Consider the following 16,983-nt stretch of genomic DNA (forward strand, 5'->3'; position numbering starts at 1 on the left):
TGCCGTGTTGTAAGGCTCAGAACTGACGATAATATTTAAGCATTGAACTATTGAATGACGAGGCCAGCATTTTACAGTAGTCCTTATATTGATGAGGGCCACTTAGCAGTATTGTCTTTAGTTTGTAACGTTACGTGGGTTACCAATGATGAGTTAACATCATCAGGCTCTGGATGTACATGACTGGTGGACAACATAAAGTAACGATAATTTTGGCAGTTTCCTTTGATGAAGTGGTAAGAAAGGCATAGGGTATTCTACCATGCTCACAGTTTTTCTCTCACTCGACAGTTATCTATTTCTTTGTCTATACTACTTGAAATCTTTGAAATATCTATCACCACGAACATTCACCATAAAATGATAAAACTTATAAACAAATGATAACGTTACAACTTCCTGGGAAACCCACTGTGAAATCATTTGTATCATGCATTTGTGTTATATGTCCCTGTTACATACTAGCTTTAACCTGGTCAAAATTACTACCACCCACGTTTTGTAATTAACAATTAAAGAATTGTTAGATTGCATTTATTGGAGATATAAGTGCAATCTCGGTGGCAGATAAATAGAATAGCGCCCGTTAAAAATTTATATGCCAACCAGATTGCATTTATATCTCCAATAAATGCAATCTAATAATCCTTTAATTGTTATATTTACATTTTACTTTCTAGTTCAAAGTAAAATATAATTTAAATGCAAGTAAAAATTTGAATCTCTCGCTTCAGCCATTTAACCTCAACAGCCAAGTTCAATGTGATAAAATATAGTCCCTATAAAAAATTGAAAAGATAACAAAATTTCAATGTTTTTTCAATAGCTATTCAGTTAACTTTCAATTATCCAGACATTTTAAAGATTTTTTTATAAGTTTCATAACCAAACTGGTTCATTCAACTACAATGTCAATTTTCCCGCGCGGACTAACATTGTATCAGTAAACAAGACTCACGTCCATTTATGTAGATATTATTGGCTCATAATACAGATAACGATTATCATTAGAGTCGCTGTGGCAAAATGTAAATATATGTTTATAATTGATTTTGTACTGGAGTCAAATTACTGAGATTTGATGTAATAGGTAAGTTTTCTCCAATTAATTAGAAAAAAAATTGCGGTTTTTTAAATGGAGACTGCGCTTTCGATGACAGGAAACAGCTACCATATGCATTCTAATCAGCAATAAAAACGTAAACATCGATGTTTTATGTTTTTGTTGATGTAAAAATCGTTTAAATTAATTTTATCTTTACTCGGTATGTCATTTAATGCTGATTTGTGTCTTGTGATATCTAATCGTAATTATTTCGCTCCCCTAACCACGATTGTATGTCGTATATAGTGCATTCTGCTCTCACTTGAAGTTCAGTCTGCCAACTGATTTATTTCGGTCAGTTCATTGCTCTTGCTAACTAGGACATTGCTAGCGTTAGGACCCCTAGCATCAAAAGAACTAGTGATGATGAACATTGATTAAGTTTAAGACTGAATTTGTACAGGTCTACACATTTTCATGAAATTTAAAGTATTATAGTTTATTGAAGTCACCAACATGTGGATGTAATGGCTAATTCTATATATGCTTTATTTCAAGAGTTTTATAACAATAAAATCAAAAGAGATTTAATGCAAATCCTAAGTGAAATCCACAAAGGAATGGGAGGTAATAATGATGATAATTTTAGTTCATAGCTTACATATCTTATTATGATGTGGTGTTTACAAGTGTCTGGAAATTGTGTCAAGATCGCTTGTGTCGATGAAGGAAAGCTGATACCATTCTGCAATACATTCCTAAAAAAATTCTTGGCATGTCACATATGCAAGTAAATCTTTGGGTGGAGTCTGATAACATCGAGTTTATATATCTTAAATGAGTATAAATTTCATGAGATTTTATGAAACTAGTCTAAAAAGTTGTTTTTTGTGCGGTCTTGGCCAGTAAAACTGAAAATTTCAAGACGAGATACTTCTTATCACATAACTGGAACAACATACATTTCAAAGAATTCTAGCGTTAAAATGTCTTGCAAAAATGAGAATTAATTTTATCACGATTTCCTCGAATCTTGACATCACCGGCAACATTGTTTCCTGGCGTTATTCCATGACATCAAAATGGATTTCCAAATAATGAAAAAGTAGCCATGTTATATTAAACTAGTGATATGTGCATGCATATTACATTAGCGAAGTCTTTGGCTATACGGCGGCTTATGTGGTAAACTGTGATATGTATAAAGCTTATGTCTTTACTATAGGACTGCTGCTAGCGCTGTATCTGAATTGTTCAGAACGGTAAAAGGGAGGTAATTCGTATTTCAACAAGAGACATCGGACACGGGCTGTCACAATGATATATGTCATAAGTGTAAAATCAAGAAAAATAGAATAATAAACAATAGTTAAATTGTTCATACGCAGTTTTTAGTCTCAGTTTTGTTCCCAAACTAGCAATAATTCCACAAATATGAAATAAACAAGATATTAACAAAGATTTTGGTGTGTATTAAGTAATATAAACGGCAAAGCGATATAAATCCGAATTCGCCTCAAGAAAACAAAGGTCATTCTACTCATATTTCTAAAACCATATTAAATTTTAACTTACATATTGATAAATATAGATAAAATAAATATTTGATACTGAATAGGATTAAATCATATCCCAATGTCAAATTTTATTTGTTTCTCAACAAAGTGATAATATTGACATTCTTCTGTCAATATTATATACATGTACTCCTATATGGATTGAATGTATTTTTCTAATTTTCATAGCGGCTATGAATAGCAGAATCCATATATTTACGTTAGAATAATTTATGAAAATAAAAATTATTGAAAGGTTATTATATTATATTTAAAATTATGACACCCATATACGACGAGAAACGAGATTAATGGAAAAGCTGGATGACAAAGTCGTTCCACAACGTCTTGTTTTCAAGCTTCCGCCTTCCAGTCGACCTTTTTTTGCAAATGTCAAACGATAAACAATAAATATAGTTAAAATAAGATTTGATTGGCTTATTACAGTAAACTTTAGTTGATTCTATATCAAGAAACAACGCATTAAAGATTATTCATTAAAATATTGTTGGGGGCTATTTTTTATTGATATGAAACTGGCGTGATATTTGAAATCAGCTGACCGATGCACGAGAATCGTTCTATTCATAGTGTATGTCATAGTGTATTCATAGGCAAATATTTGTTTTCGTCAGTTGGTTGATTCATATAGTGACGAAAAACTCAGAATGTAAATATATGGTTATGTCATTCAGAAATACGACACAAATAAGAGCTTTGTTTATTTTATACAAGTGTTTACCATCTGCACTCAGTTTTATTGAACAGAACATTATCGAATATCACGTAAACAAACCAGCGTGCCTTCGTAACCGATTCCTTACAAGTTACATACAACAGAGAGCACATGGCGATTTTATTATCAAGGTTCTATATACACTGCTAGTATTTTTGGCTACCAGCAGACATGGCGATCTGTGTCCGATGTTTAATGAGCTGGCGTTTTGGTCTGTGAAACATTGGCATGTGTTTCCCGGATACTGTTATAGACAAGCGTTACGTCATTGTTAGAAATAACAGTTAACAGTTCCTCTAGAAGCCCAGCACCAGAAACACTTTCCTGTTGCACCTCGGTCAGCGAGCTGTTTCGTTTTCGCAAGCATACTGAGAAAAGAAAAATGAACATCAAAAATTAGATACGGCACTCTAAGAACTTTTTGGAAAACTAGTAAACAATGCCTCGAAAGTTTTTAAAAGATGCAGTAGCCGGTACGGATTTTTCTGAGATTTTTACACCATTTAATATTGGTGTAATTTTGCTGTTGGTTGGTTCCCTGGTGTATCTAATTCTATCACGGCGCTACCTACCGCCAGGGCCACTTCCGATCCCTTTTCTCGGAAATCTACATATGATTGGTAACGGAAGCTTTCTTTATCGGAAGTTGTTCCTTCTTCGGAAAAAATATGGAAATATTTTCCGTATATCGTTCGGAACCTCTAATGCTGTAGTTGTTATGGGACACGACCTGATCCAAGAGGCCCTTGTACAAAAGGGAGATAAATTCACAACTCGGCCTAACTGGTTATTAGGGATACGGCGGTGTGCTAGTCACAAAGGTAAGGTAACGCAGGAGCCCAAATATTACATTATTTAGGAAATTAATACATTATCCAAATGATTATTGAATAAAAAGCGAACGGGTCAAACATTGGACAAGCTTAAATGAACCCCTTTTTCTGACTTTTATAAAATGTATTACCTTAAAATCAAAGATATAAACATCAATTATGTATTACCGCGTTGATGCAACAAAGCACAATTTAGTAAGAGATTTATTTGGCATCTTAATGTTTTCATATAGTATTATGATAAAGAATGATATTAAAAATACAGGATGTGTTTTTGTAATGAAAAAAAAACACTTATTTATTGAAAAGTGAAAAAAGCTATGTTCTTTCAAACTCTGATCTTCCTAACGTTGACCTTAACAAAAAGTTAATCGAAAATGTATCATGTGATATAAGAAAAAAAATCGGATATTAATCATCGCATTTATCACTTTGAAAACTTCGTAATATTTATATCGATAATGTTATTTCTAAATGACATAGTGAAATAATTGCCGTACATTTTTTCCTTCGTTATTCCTGTTTTTCTATGACAACTATGTTTAGGATTACTGTGGAGTGATGGTGACCATTGGACCAAAGTCCATAACTTTATCGACATGTCGGTAAGACATCCGTGGCTGGGACGAGGCGGATTCGAGGATACACTCCATGATGAAGCTCAATCCCTGTTTGATGATATATACGCGGAGAAGTGCATTCCTCTAGACCCCAGGAAGGTTCTCACTAAAGCGGTCCTCAACGTACTCTGTGGCTTTCTCTTGGGTCAGAGGTAAAGTACAACGAGATGTTCAAGCAATTTTGGAAAAATACTTACAGTAATAAGAAATGTAGCTGTATTTATAGAAAACCATTCATTAACAAAGGTTTGTGAAGAATTCCAGTGATTCGTAATAAATAATGTGCTTGTATGTAATCCGTTTTGACCGTACCATTGTTTACATGTTGCAAATAAAAAAAGGAACTCTTTACATATGTGATGTTTATATGTTAAAGCTGACAGCATACTTCAGTGTGACTGCGTTATCAATAGAGCTAGGGTCTCGCTATTACAAAGTGTCACAACTCGAACATACCGTAGTCTCCGCGACAATTCACAACACACCGCATATGCTACAGATCGTCATTATTTAACTCCGACTGTTTATATGACGTTTATCTAATTAACCTACCCAATTTAAGCTGAAAACCATTTCTATATCAATTGAATGTATATGTCTGAAGTATAAATGTCATTTGAATTTAAGCGTACTTTCCTGGGTTGTAACGTTACCAAATCTGTCCATTTTATACGAATCGAATAGCAGGGGCAAACGACCGGTGCTGTGAAATGTCGACACCAAAATAGTGATATAGAAGTACAATCAATATTAATAAGGCATAGTAACAACTATGCAAAAAGATTTTTCATGCAAAAAAGATATAGAAATACTTATTTCAAATGTCGGGGTATTTTTGACTTAATACATACTTGATTTTTGAAAGTCAGTTCTTTATATTATGAATGATATTGGACCCGTGCATAAATATATTGATGAAATATTATTCAATCACAAAAATTGAAAAGCATATGATACAATTGTAAAGTGATTCTTGATTTCTATATCAAACTTTATTAAAATGTGATATTTAAAATAGACTTTTTGCCTATTAATGAAAAAAGCGATAGAAATGAGGAAATAATAATCAAAGTAAATTACATGTAATTTGTATACTATCTTTAAGAAAACGACAAAAATGCTTAGACAATGCTGTTATGCCGTTATGTTTATACATGTATAATGTCATGTGTAATCATTTTTCGTTTACTCCACAATATCATCCCTGACTCATCATGTTTTAATTAATAAGCATTGTAGAAAATTATGAAAAGTATCAATTCCTTTTACCATAATTGAGACTTACAATTCAATAGCAATCCTCTATGGGATTATCAAAACATCGATATTGCAGAAAAAACATAACATTATGTTCTTATTCTAAAATAGCAATACAAATAAAAATAAAAATAATCTCTTTACAACGCTTTATCGTTACCATAGTGTTGTGCTGCTTTATTTGGAATAACGTCAGAAGAAAATTGTCAATTACTGATTTCAACCACCAAAACCCACTTTTGAATTCATGGTTAAAATCGACAACAAGCACCCCATGCATAAACTGCCACAAGATGTATTTAGAAAGATGCAACATTCTCTATTTTGAAGGGTTCAGATAAGCCTCAATTAGTTTCTATGATTTTTATTGCACTTTATAGCATTCTATGTGTGTTTATGTGTATTATAGGCAAATATGTGTTTCATATAGTAAGTAATGCCATGTAATCCAGGAGTTGTTGAGTTGTTGGACATTTTACAAGACCTTTGTTTCGTGACCGACAGAATGACATACTACATTTTAGAAATAAAAGGTCGTTGAAATATAGCAGAGAAGTGATCTGGACGCTATTAACGGACGACAGACGGACAACAAGACAGAGTCATAGACAGATTCTAGGGTTCCCAAAGGTAATAGATGAACGAAACATGTATACCAGTTGCTGCGAATAATTGTATTACATTAATTGATTAACAGTTTCTCCAACCATTCGGAGATAAACCAGATTTGTATGTATATAAACTGAATGCATAGATAAAAAAGTCTTTTGTAAGCAAACAGGTTGACACATGCCAGGAAAAGAACAAGCGATAAAGATAGCCAACACACCAACACAGCCAAGCTCCTCAGATAAACACATGGCACATATCTTGTCGGAATGTAAAAGAAGCTTGGTTGGAAAAGTAGTACAAATCGGGTGTATGATTGGGAATTTTCGTTCGTAAACATTGAAATATCATCATGCTATAAAAATCACAATCTTATGTACAATTTTATAAGTTTGAAAAGTTATGTAATCATTTTATGTTTGTGTGTATGATTAATAAATTAAAAGTAGATCATAAAAATATCAAAACCTTCCTTTTTAATTCAATATACGTGTTATATTCTGACGCTACTAAATGGTTTCAAGTGTAAAAAGTTCACTGTAGCATTTGTTTTCGTATCAAACTAGAGACTGTAAGATTATAGTTTAGATGAAACCAGCTTACAATACAGCATGCTATTTCGGATATCGGAGTGCTATTACTGTCAGTATGTAACACAACAACCAGTGTACTCCTAAGCTCCACTTATCTTAATTGTATCTGTCTATCTGTCTCTGCTCATTGTCTTCACTAATAACATGCACTATTTGACTTTGGTATACAAGGAAATGATAACACAACTCGGTATGTAATTGTGCACGTGAGACGTACGATAAGGCGGATATTCCTGAGGCAATGACTATGAGAAAATTTATACACGTACTATGTACACTTAAAGATGACAATACAGCTTAAAACCCCTTTCGTGTTAAGTTAAACAAATAAAATGACACATTTTAAACTTGCATTGTCAGCATTTTTTGTCAGCAATGACATCGAACTACCAAAATATAAGAGATAATATATAAACATAAGATTTGAATTTTGTAGATATAAATATTTTTGTATCTAAAGTTGAATTAAATGTTAATTTCACTGTAACGAGATGTCACTTAAACATTTGATATTTTAACATTGACATGTAACTTGATGATTTAGCTCCTCAAATACATATGTCGCCTATAAGAGAGCCGAAATCTAGGGATCATATATTCCTGGTTTTGAATAAAGCACCTTCAATCACCGCCATGTTCAGTGACTTCGGGTTTTGTCGTATTCTGAATCGTATCACGTGACAAACGTTCGACACGACCTGCACGTGGCGAGCCAGGTAGCTAGCGTAAGCGCACATGTGTTTGTTTACGTTTTCCTTCTGTTTATATGGGCAAATCATGCTGGTTTATATCCACAGAATGAGTATTTGAAACATACAATCCACACATTGCCGTAAAATATTGTGTGTATCAAATAGCGTAATGTGCGAGCATTATTTTCTTTGTAGATCCAGTCTGCTAAGAATGTCCGTCCGTTTTTTGTCTATGACATCATATCTCCAAAAGATATTGAGAATAATGCTTATAATTTAATTCAGATAACTCAATCAGGTACCAATTACGCATAAATCTTCGTGATTTTATTTACTTTTACAATAAAACAAATGGAGTTGATGCGCATTGATATCTTTTCCAATAATTCAGTTTGGCCAATGACTGTGCCGCTTTTAAAATTCTCCGCGAAACCGTTCTGTATGTATGACGTCATGATACTTGACGTTCAATTCTTTCGGTCCATGGAAAAATAACCTCAAAGATCTAACCAAGAGAAATGAGTGTAACATATGAAATTAATTTATCTGTTTATAACCTTTATAAGTAAGAAGACAGAGGGATAGTAAGGCGGGTATTTTGATGTGTTTTGTATATAACTTTATATAACCCTTATAAGTAAGAAGACAGAAGGACAGTATGGCGGGTATTTTGATGTGTTTTGTATATAACTTTATATAACCCTTATAAGTAAGAAGACAGAAGGACAGTAAGGCGGGTATTTTGATGTGTTTTGTATATTACTGTATATAACCCTTATAAGTAAGAAGACAGAAGGACAGTATGGCGGGTATTTTGATGTGTTTTGTATATTACTGTATATAACCCTTATAAGTAAGAAGACAGAGGGACAGTAAGGCGGGTATTTTGATGTGTTTTGTATATTACTGTATATAACCCTTATAAGTAAGAAGACAGAAGGACAGTATGGCGGGTATTTTGATGTGTTTTGTATATTACTTTATATAACCCTTATAAGTAAGAAGACAGAAGGACAGTATGGCGGGTATTTTGATGTGTTTTGTATATAACTTTATATAACCCTTATAAGTAAGAAGACAGAGGGACAGTATGGCGGGTATTTTGATGTGTTTTGTATATTACTGTATATAACCCTTTATAAGTAAGAAGACAGAAGGACAGTAAGGCGGGTATTTTGATGTGTTTTGTATATTACTGTATATAACCCTTATAAGTAAGAAGACAGAAGGACAGTATGGCGGGTATTTTGATGTGTTTTGTATATAACTTTATATAACCCTTATAAGTAAGAAGACAGAAGGACAGTATGGCGGGTATTTTGATGTGTTTTGTATATAACTTTATATAACCCTTATAAGTAAGAAGACAGAAGGACAGTATGGCGGGTATTTTGATGTGTTTTGTATATAACTGTATATAACCCTTATAAGTAAGAAGACAGAAGGACAGTATGGCGGGTATTTTGATGTGTTTTGTATATAACTGTATATAACCCTTATAAGTAAGAAGACAGAAGGACAGTATGGCGGGTATTTTGATGTGTTTTGTATATAACTTTATATAACCCTTATAAGTAAGAAGACAGAAGGACAGTATGGCGGGTATTTTGATGTGTTTTGTATATAACTGTATATAACCCTTATAAGTAAGAAGACAGAAGGACAGTATGGCGGGTATTTTGATGTGTTTTGTATATTACTGTATATAACCCTTATAAGTAAGAAGACAGAAGGACAGTATGGCGGGTATTTTGATGTGTTTTGTATATTACTGTATATAACCCTTATAAGTAAGAAGACAGAGGGACAGTAAGGCGGGTATTTTGATGTGTTTTGTATATTACTGTATATAACCCTTATAAGTAAGAAGACAGAAGGACAGTATGGCGGGTATTTTGATGTGTTTTGTATATAACTTTATATAACCCTTATAAGTAAGAAGACAGAGGGACAGTAAGGCGGGTATTTTGATGTGTTTTGTATATAACTTTATATAACCCTTATAAGTAAGAAGACAGAAGGACAGTATGGCGGGTATTTTGATGTGTTTTGTATATTACTGTATATAACCCTTATAAGTAAGAAGACAGAGGGACAGTAAGGCGGGTATTTTGATGTGTTTTGTATATAACTTTATATAACCCTTATAAGTAAGAAGACAGAAGGGACAGTATGGCGGGTATTTTGATGTGTTTTGTATATTACTGTATATAACCCTTATAAGTAAGAAGACAGAAGGACAGTATGGCGGGTATTTTGATTGTGTTTTGTATATAACTTTATATAACCCTTATAAGTAAGAAGACAGAAGGACAGTATGGCGGGTATTTTGATGTGTTTTGTATATTACTGTATATAACCCTTATAAGTAAGAAGACAGAGGGACAGTAAGGCGGGTATTTTGATGTGTTTTGTATATTACTGTATATAACCCTTATAAGTAAGAAGACAGAAGGACAGTATGGCGGGTATTTTGATGTGTTTTGTATATTACTTGTATATAACCCTTATAAGTAAGAAGACAGAGGGACAGTAAGGCGGGTATTTTGATGTGTTTTGTATATAACTTTATATAACCCTTATAAGTAAGAAGACAGAAGGACAGTATGGCGGGTATTTTGATGTGTTTTGTATATAACTTTATATAACCCTTATAAGTAAGAAGACAGAGGGACAGTAAGGCGGGTATTTTGATGTGTTTTGTATATTACTGTATATAACCCTTATAAGTAAGAAGACAGAGGGACAGTATGGCGGGATATTTTGATGTGTTTTGTATATTACTGTATATAACCCTTATAAATAAGAAGACAGAAGGACAGTAGTAAGGCGGGTATTTTGATGTGTTTTGTATATTACTGTATATAACCCTTATAAGTAAGAAGACAGAGGGACAGTAAGGCGGGTATTTTGATGTGTTTTGTATATAACTTTATATAACCCTTATAAGTAAGAAGACAGAGGGACAGTAAGGCGGGTATTTTGATGTGTTTTGTATATTACTGTATATAACCCTTATAAGTAAGAAGACAGAGGGACAGTAAGGCGGGTATTTTGATGTGTTTTGTATATTACTGTATATAACCCTTATAAGTAAGAAGACAGAAGGACAGTATGGCGGGTATTTTGATGTGTTTTGTATATTACTGTATATAACCCTTATAAGTAAGAAGACAGAGGGACAGTAAGGCGGGTATTTTGATGTGTTTTGTATATAACTTTATATAACCCTTATAAGTAAGAAGACAGAGGGACAGTAAGGCGGGTATTTTGATGTGTTTTGTATATAACTTTATATAACCCTTATAAGTAAGAAGACAGAAGGACAGTATGGCGGGTATTTTGATGTGTTTTGTATATATAACTTTATATAACCCTTATAAGTAAGAAGACAGAAGGACAGTATGGCGGGTATTTTGATGTGTTTTGTATATTACTGTATATAACCCTTATAAGTAAGAAGACAGAAGGACAGTATGGCGGGTATTTTGATGTGTTTTGTATATTACTGTATATAACCCTTATAAGTAAGAAGACAGAGGGACAGTAAGGCGGATATTTTGATGTGTTTTGTATATTACTGTATATAACCCTTATAAGTAAGAAGACAGAGGGACAGTAAGGCGGGTATTTTGATGTGTGTTTTGTATATAACTTTATATAACCCTTATAAGTAAGAAGACAGAGGGACAGTATGGCGGGTATTTTGATGTGTTTTGTATATAACTGTATATAACCCTTATAAATAAGAAGACAGAAGGACAGTATGGCGGGTATTTTGATGTGTTTTGTATATAACTTTTATATAACCCTTATAAGTAAGAAGACAGAGGGACAGTAAGGCGGGTATTTTGATGTGTTTTGTATATTAACTGTATATAACCCTTATAAGTAAGAAGACAGAAGGACAGTAAGGCGGGTATTTTGATGTGTTTTGTATATTACTGTATATAACCCTTATAAGTAAGAAGACAGAAGGACAGTATGGCGGGTATTTTGATGTGTTTTGTATATAACTTTATATAACCCTTATAAGTAAGAAGACAGAAGGACAGTATGGCGGGTATTTTGATGTGTTTTGTATATTACTGTATATAACCCTTATAAATAAGAAGACAGAAGGACAGTATGGCGGGTATTTTGATGTGTTTTGTATATTACTGTATATAACCCTTATAAGTAAGAAGACAGAAGGACAGTAGGCGGGTATTTTGATGTGTTTTGTATATAACTTATATAACCCTTATAAGTAAGAAGACAGAAGGACAGTATGGCGGGTATTTTGATGTGTTTTGTATATAACTTTATATAACCCTTAATAAGTAAGAAGACAGAAGGACAGTATGGCGGGTATTTTGATGTGTTTTGTATATAACTTTATATAACCCTTATAAGTAAGAAGACAGAGGGACAGTAAGGCGGATATTTTGATGTGTTTTGTATATTACTGTATATAACCCTTATAAGTAAGAAGACAGAAGGACAGTAAGGCGGGTATTTTGATGTGTTTTGTATATAACTGTATATAACCCTTATAAGTAAGAAGACAGAAGGACAGTAAGGCGGGTATTTTGATGTGTTTTGTATATAACTTTATATAACCCTTATAAATAAGAAGACAGAAGGACAGTATGGCGGGTATTTTGATGTGTTTTGTATATAACTTTATATAACCCTTATAAGTAAGAAGACAGAAGGACAGTATGGCGGGTATTTTGGTGTGTTTCAGGTACAACCCTGATAAAGAAGAGGGAAGAGGGTTACTCAACGCTTTGAAGCCAGTGTGTAACATTTCGCCTTTAAAGATACCACACAATTACATTCCATTGGCTGGCTTATTTACATCATCTTCAAACGTGAGTATAATATGTAAATTAACGTCATTTTCTTTTTGTGATGAATGTGATGTACCATTTTCGTTATAAGCATACCAAATCAAAAGGTTTATGTAGGACATGTTAGAGACGAACTTTTACATATTACCTTTATACTACAATTAATGACAATACCAGTATTTTATTTGGCAGTTAGGCATATGCCTTCATCGGATTTCACGGGGTTCAACAGGGTTCACGCATTGTAATATTTAAATAATATTGTCTTAAATTTCATCAATATGATAATTTATTCTACAACCAGCATTTACATTGTCGGAATACACCTACCACATATATTTTTGCTGTATACAGCACTGTCGGAAAATAGCTGTATTTTAGCACGTGCGCCGATTCCATCGGCCTCCTATTGGTTGATCTATTGTTTGAAAGTTGGACATGTTTGTTGAACATTGTGACACGAATATGTTAATAAATGTAACACTGCTTAAATCATATTATGCATTTTTGTAATATTGCATGGTAAAAAAAGAATACACGGTCAAAGAAGGCTCGCCAATTTTGTCTTTCTTCGCCAAAATTCAGCTTGTAGTTTAGAACACTGACCATGAATTCTCTGTATATCGCTATGAAAGTAGTGAAGGAGTTGTATTTATCTATGTATATCCGATTGTCAGTGACACTATTTGCTTTAATGTTACTGTTTAGTTGGTCGCCCATGGCATCAAACAAAAACTATTTGAATTTCCGCCAAATTATTGGCTGTTCTATCAAATGACATTTTCTTTATGCAGATGTATACGTCTTATTTCCATCTTTTTTCATCTTTTACTGTTTTTAATAGGAATAACATTTTGACCACCCAATGTTTGTTACTTACCACTGCATATAAAAATTACAACCAATGCTGAATTAGATATTATTTAAACAAATAATAACTATTTTATTACATTTATCATCCTTCTGCTAACAACATGTTTCTGTAATCCCATAACAGTTGCACACTATGTCGTCCTCCACTGACCAACTAAAGAATTTTCTGGCCAAAGCGCTGGTCAAGGAGAAGGACACCTTCATGGCGACTGACCTTCGCCACTTTGTTGACTTATGGCTGAAGTCTAACATTGACAGGAAAGGAAATCCAGACCTATCTGGTAAACACACAACATTCCTAATTTCTGTATTGAGATCAAGTTCTGAGATAATTAATTTTGACATTAGTTATAAAGTATAATTCTTGGTAATTACTTGTCAGTCATTGGCAAAATGTAGGTTTGCTTGTCTGTTTGTAAGATAGTTTTTTTATTGGCTGTGCGATCCATTATCTGCTATATTGAAATGAATGTATACACTGCAAAAAAGGAAAAACTGGAAAAAATCAATACGTATATATGTAATTGAATCTAACATGGTCAATGTATATAGTGGTTGCACTGTGTTGAACAGACGACATCCTGATCCAGACTCTGGTGGACGTAATGGTCGGAGGATTGGAACCAACAGTCAACACTCTACTATGGTCACTCCTGTACATGGTGCGGTACCCGGAAGTGCAGACAATGTGCAGGCATGATATTCACAAGGTATTCGGACTGTTTCATAATGAGATATTCGAAATTATATAGTAGCGCTATGAGCTTCATTTACACATTCCAATAATGTAACTTACAACACCAATACATGTAATTATAGTAGAAAGGCTTATTCGAGAAGGACAATTTTGTGCATATTTGATTTGTGTTTAGGTGTCTGATAAGCAAGCCATTTTACTTTGTGTGTAATGACAATGAGGATATTTGATTACTCTCGTCTGTACCTCTTACCCAGGTTTCTAAAACACGTGACTTGACATGGGAGGATCGTGACCTGGTTCCATTTGTAATGGCCACTCTCAGAGAGGTCCAGCGAATCAGCAACGTCTGTATGTTATACATGTTACAGAATAATGATTTGGCATTATCTGTCCATCTGAAATCTAACACTATACAGATAAATCTAGTGAATTCAGTACTTGTTCAAAAAAACACATTCATTACAGTATATGTACATTGGATTGGTAACCAACATTTCGGACATTAATGCTGTACTTAATATGATACTCAACACAGTATAATATCGGATAACAACACATTTATTCGTAATGTAATATATTCTGATTGTTTTTTTTATTTGGTATCATTTATTTTTCCATAATTAACATGATGCTGATGCTCTACTTAAGGCCATTCATAATTGTTGTTTTGCAGTACCCCTGGGTGTGCCTCACACAACAAATGATGACGTAGAACTCGGTGGGTACAAGATCCCGAGTGGGTACATGGTCCTATTCCATCTGTATTCGTCACATATGGATACGTCCTATTGGAAACGACCCACGGAATTCCGACCGGAACATTTCCTGGATTCTAATAGCCAGCTGACAAATCATGACACTTTCTTTCCTTATGGTCTAGGTAACATAGAATAGCGTATTCCAGTCTACATGTGTAATTCAATAATTGGTTCTACACAAGTACATGTACCTTTACATGTACCTTATAAAATTCACACAAACATAAGATATTGATTTATATATATATATGATTATACATTACAATAGCTTATTCATTTCATATCGCAGACATAAACAATTCCGACATTACTTTTTATATATTTATACTGACAATCATTTTCACATTTTAACAAGAATTGTTTTGTATTACCATCGTTGGGTTACTTGCAATGTTGAAAACCTATGGCGTTTTACTAAATTAGTTGTTATTTTTCAAATGTAGTTTTACGATTTCGATGGAGCACGTTTCAAGTTTGTTAAACACGAATAGAGAAGCGATAGTATTAGTTATTGCTTTTAATTGGTGATCATGCGACGTTTTCAAAGACGAGTACCGCGTATTTGCACAAAATTTTCATTCCCAACTTAAATATTTTATCTTTTGAATTTTTCCTGCGTAGTGTGAGACTTTGTTTTAATACTAAACGATTGGACGATTATTTTCTTTAATGCCTCTAAAAACAATCCGAGAATGGCGTGATAAAACCAGCGTTAGTATGACGTCACAATTAATACATTGGCGTTGCGTACTGATATGGAAAAACACATTCCATGATACTTTAACGGAATCAACGTATTTGAATATGTCAATTAGTCTGCAAAAATTGATTATGCGAATTGGTACTTGAATATCTATAATATCTTAATTATTTTAATTCTATAACACGAACAGATACAAAATGATTTTTTTATATTTTGATGACTTCTACTGCAAAATTCAATATCAACACAATATACAACCATTGAAAGATATAAACTATATGATATAAGCTTCAGGAAAACTAAAATTTTGAAAGAGCAAATTTGTAGGAGCACATCTTTAAAATAAAAAGTAATGGTCAACTATACTGTATGTGGTATACGAATATACGTCGGGAATATTGCGACAACATTTATCAAACCAAATTGAATATTTTTGGAGGGAAAAGCATGATTTCAAATCGGTCTTGACATAAAAGTGTAACATGTTTTGATTCGTCTTTTATAGGAACCAGAAGTTGTCCTTTTACGTCACAGGCGGACAAAATGATATACGTATTCTTTACCAGCATACTGAGGAAATTTAAACTAAATCCGGAAGTGAACAGAGTACCATCAACTGAAGCGGAAGATGATGCGTATCGCTGTCCTCGTCCGTATACGCTGGTCTGTGTTCCTCTGGATTAGAAGTCTAAACTACCCGATACAACAGTATGGAGAATAGTGACATTGTTGTGAAACGATAGCATCAAGCCGATAATGTATAGTTCTACTTGATGACAGAATTAAAAATAATAAAGTTTCACCCAAAGAATATTAAAAAGTGTTACGTCGACGGAGGTGAAATCAGAAGTAGTAAGCAGGGTGATTTCAGATTTGTGTTTAAATACGGTGTTTCATTTAGACGCTCAAAGTAATTTTAGTACTTTGAATATTACATTTAATGCGACTTTTGTTTTGATTTGATTGACAGATATGTAGTAGGTATACTTTTGTTATTTATTTCTATATACGGAATTGGTGAGATACAGGGAAAAAATGTTTTTCTATTTTTCCAATATTGTCTTTGTAAACATATAAGACTATATTAAATTGTAATGATATTGGATGTCTAATAGAAATACATATTCGATGCTGAACTGTTTAAAATGCGTTGGTTTTTTTGAATATGTTCTT

At 33.2% G+C, this 16,983-nt stretch overlaps 1 protein-coding gene across 1 annotated transcript; it reads left to right on the forward strand.

The window, feature by feature from the left end:
- The first annotated feature begins 2,881 nt into the window (after window positions 1-2,881).
- On the forward strand, window positions 2,882-16,956 carry LOC138319190 (cytochrome P450 2J2-like). Its single transcript, XM_069262165.1, has 8 exons — window positions 2,882-4,158; window positions 4,717-4,942; window positions 12,671-12,797; window positions 13,774-13,930; window positions 14,223-14,359; window positions 14,604-14,697; window positions 15,023-15,229; window positions 16,316-16,956. The coding sequence occupies exons 1-8, from the start codon at window positions 3,777-3,779 to the stop codon at window positions 16,492-16,494; spliced, it is 1,509 nt and encodes a 502-aa protein (XP_069118266.1). The 5' UTR covers window positions 2,882-3,776; the 3' UTR covers window positions 16,495-16,956.
- The last annotated feature ends 27 nt before the right edge of the window (window positions 16,957-16,983 follow it).

This window comes from Argopecten irradians, chromosome 3 (genome assembly GCF_041381155.1).
Source record: "Argopecten irradians isolate NY chromosome 3, Ai_NY, whole genome shotgun sequence".
NCBI classification, from domain to species: domain Eukaryota; kingdom Metazoa; phylum Mollusca; class Bivalvia; order Pectinida; family Pectinidae; genus Argopecten; species Argopecten irradians.

Coding starts and splice junctions, on each gene's coding strand:
- LOC138319190 (XM_069262165.1), top strand. CDS start 3,777: ATGCCTCGAAAGTTTTTAAAAGATGCAGTAGCCGGTACGGATTTTTCT. Junction 12,798..13,773: donor TATTTACATCATCTTCAAAC/GTGAGTATAATA, acceptor ATCCCATAACAG/TTGCACACTATGTCGTCCTC. Junction 13,931..14,222: donor AGGAAATCCAGACCTATCTG/GTAAACACACAA, acceptor TGTGTTGAACAG/ACGACATCCTGATCCAGACT.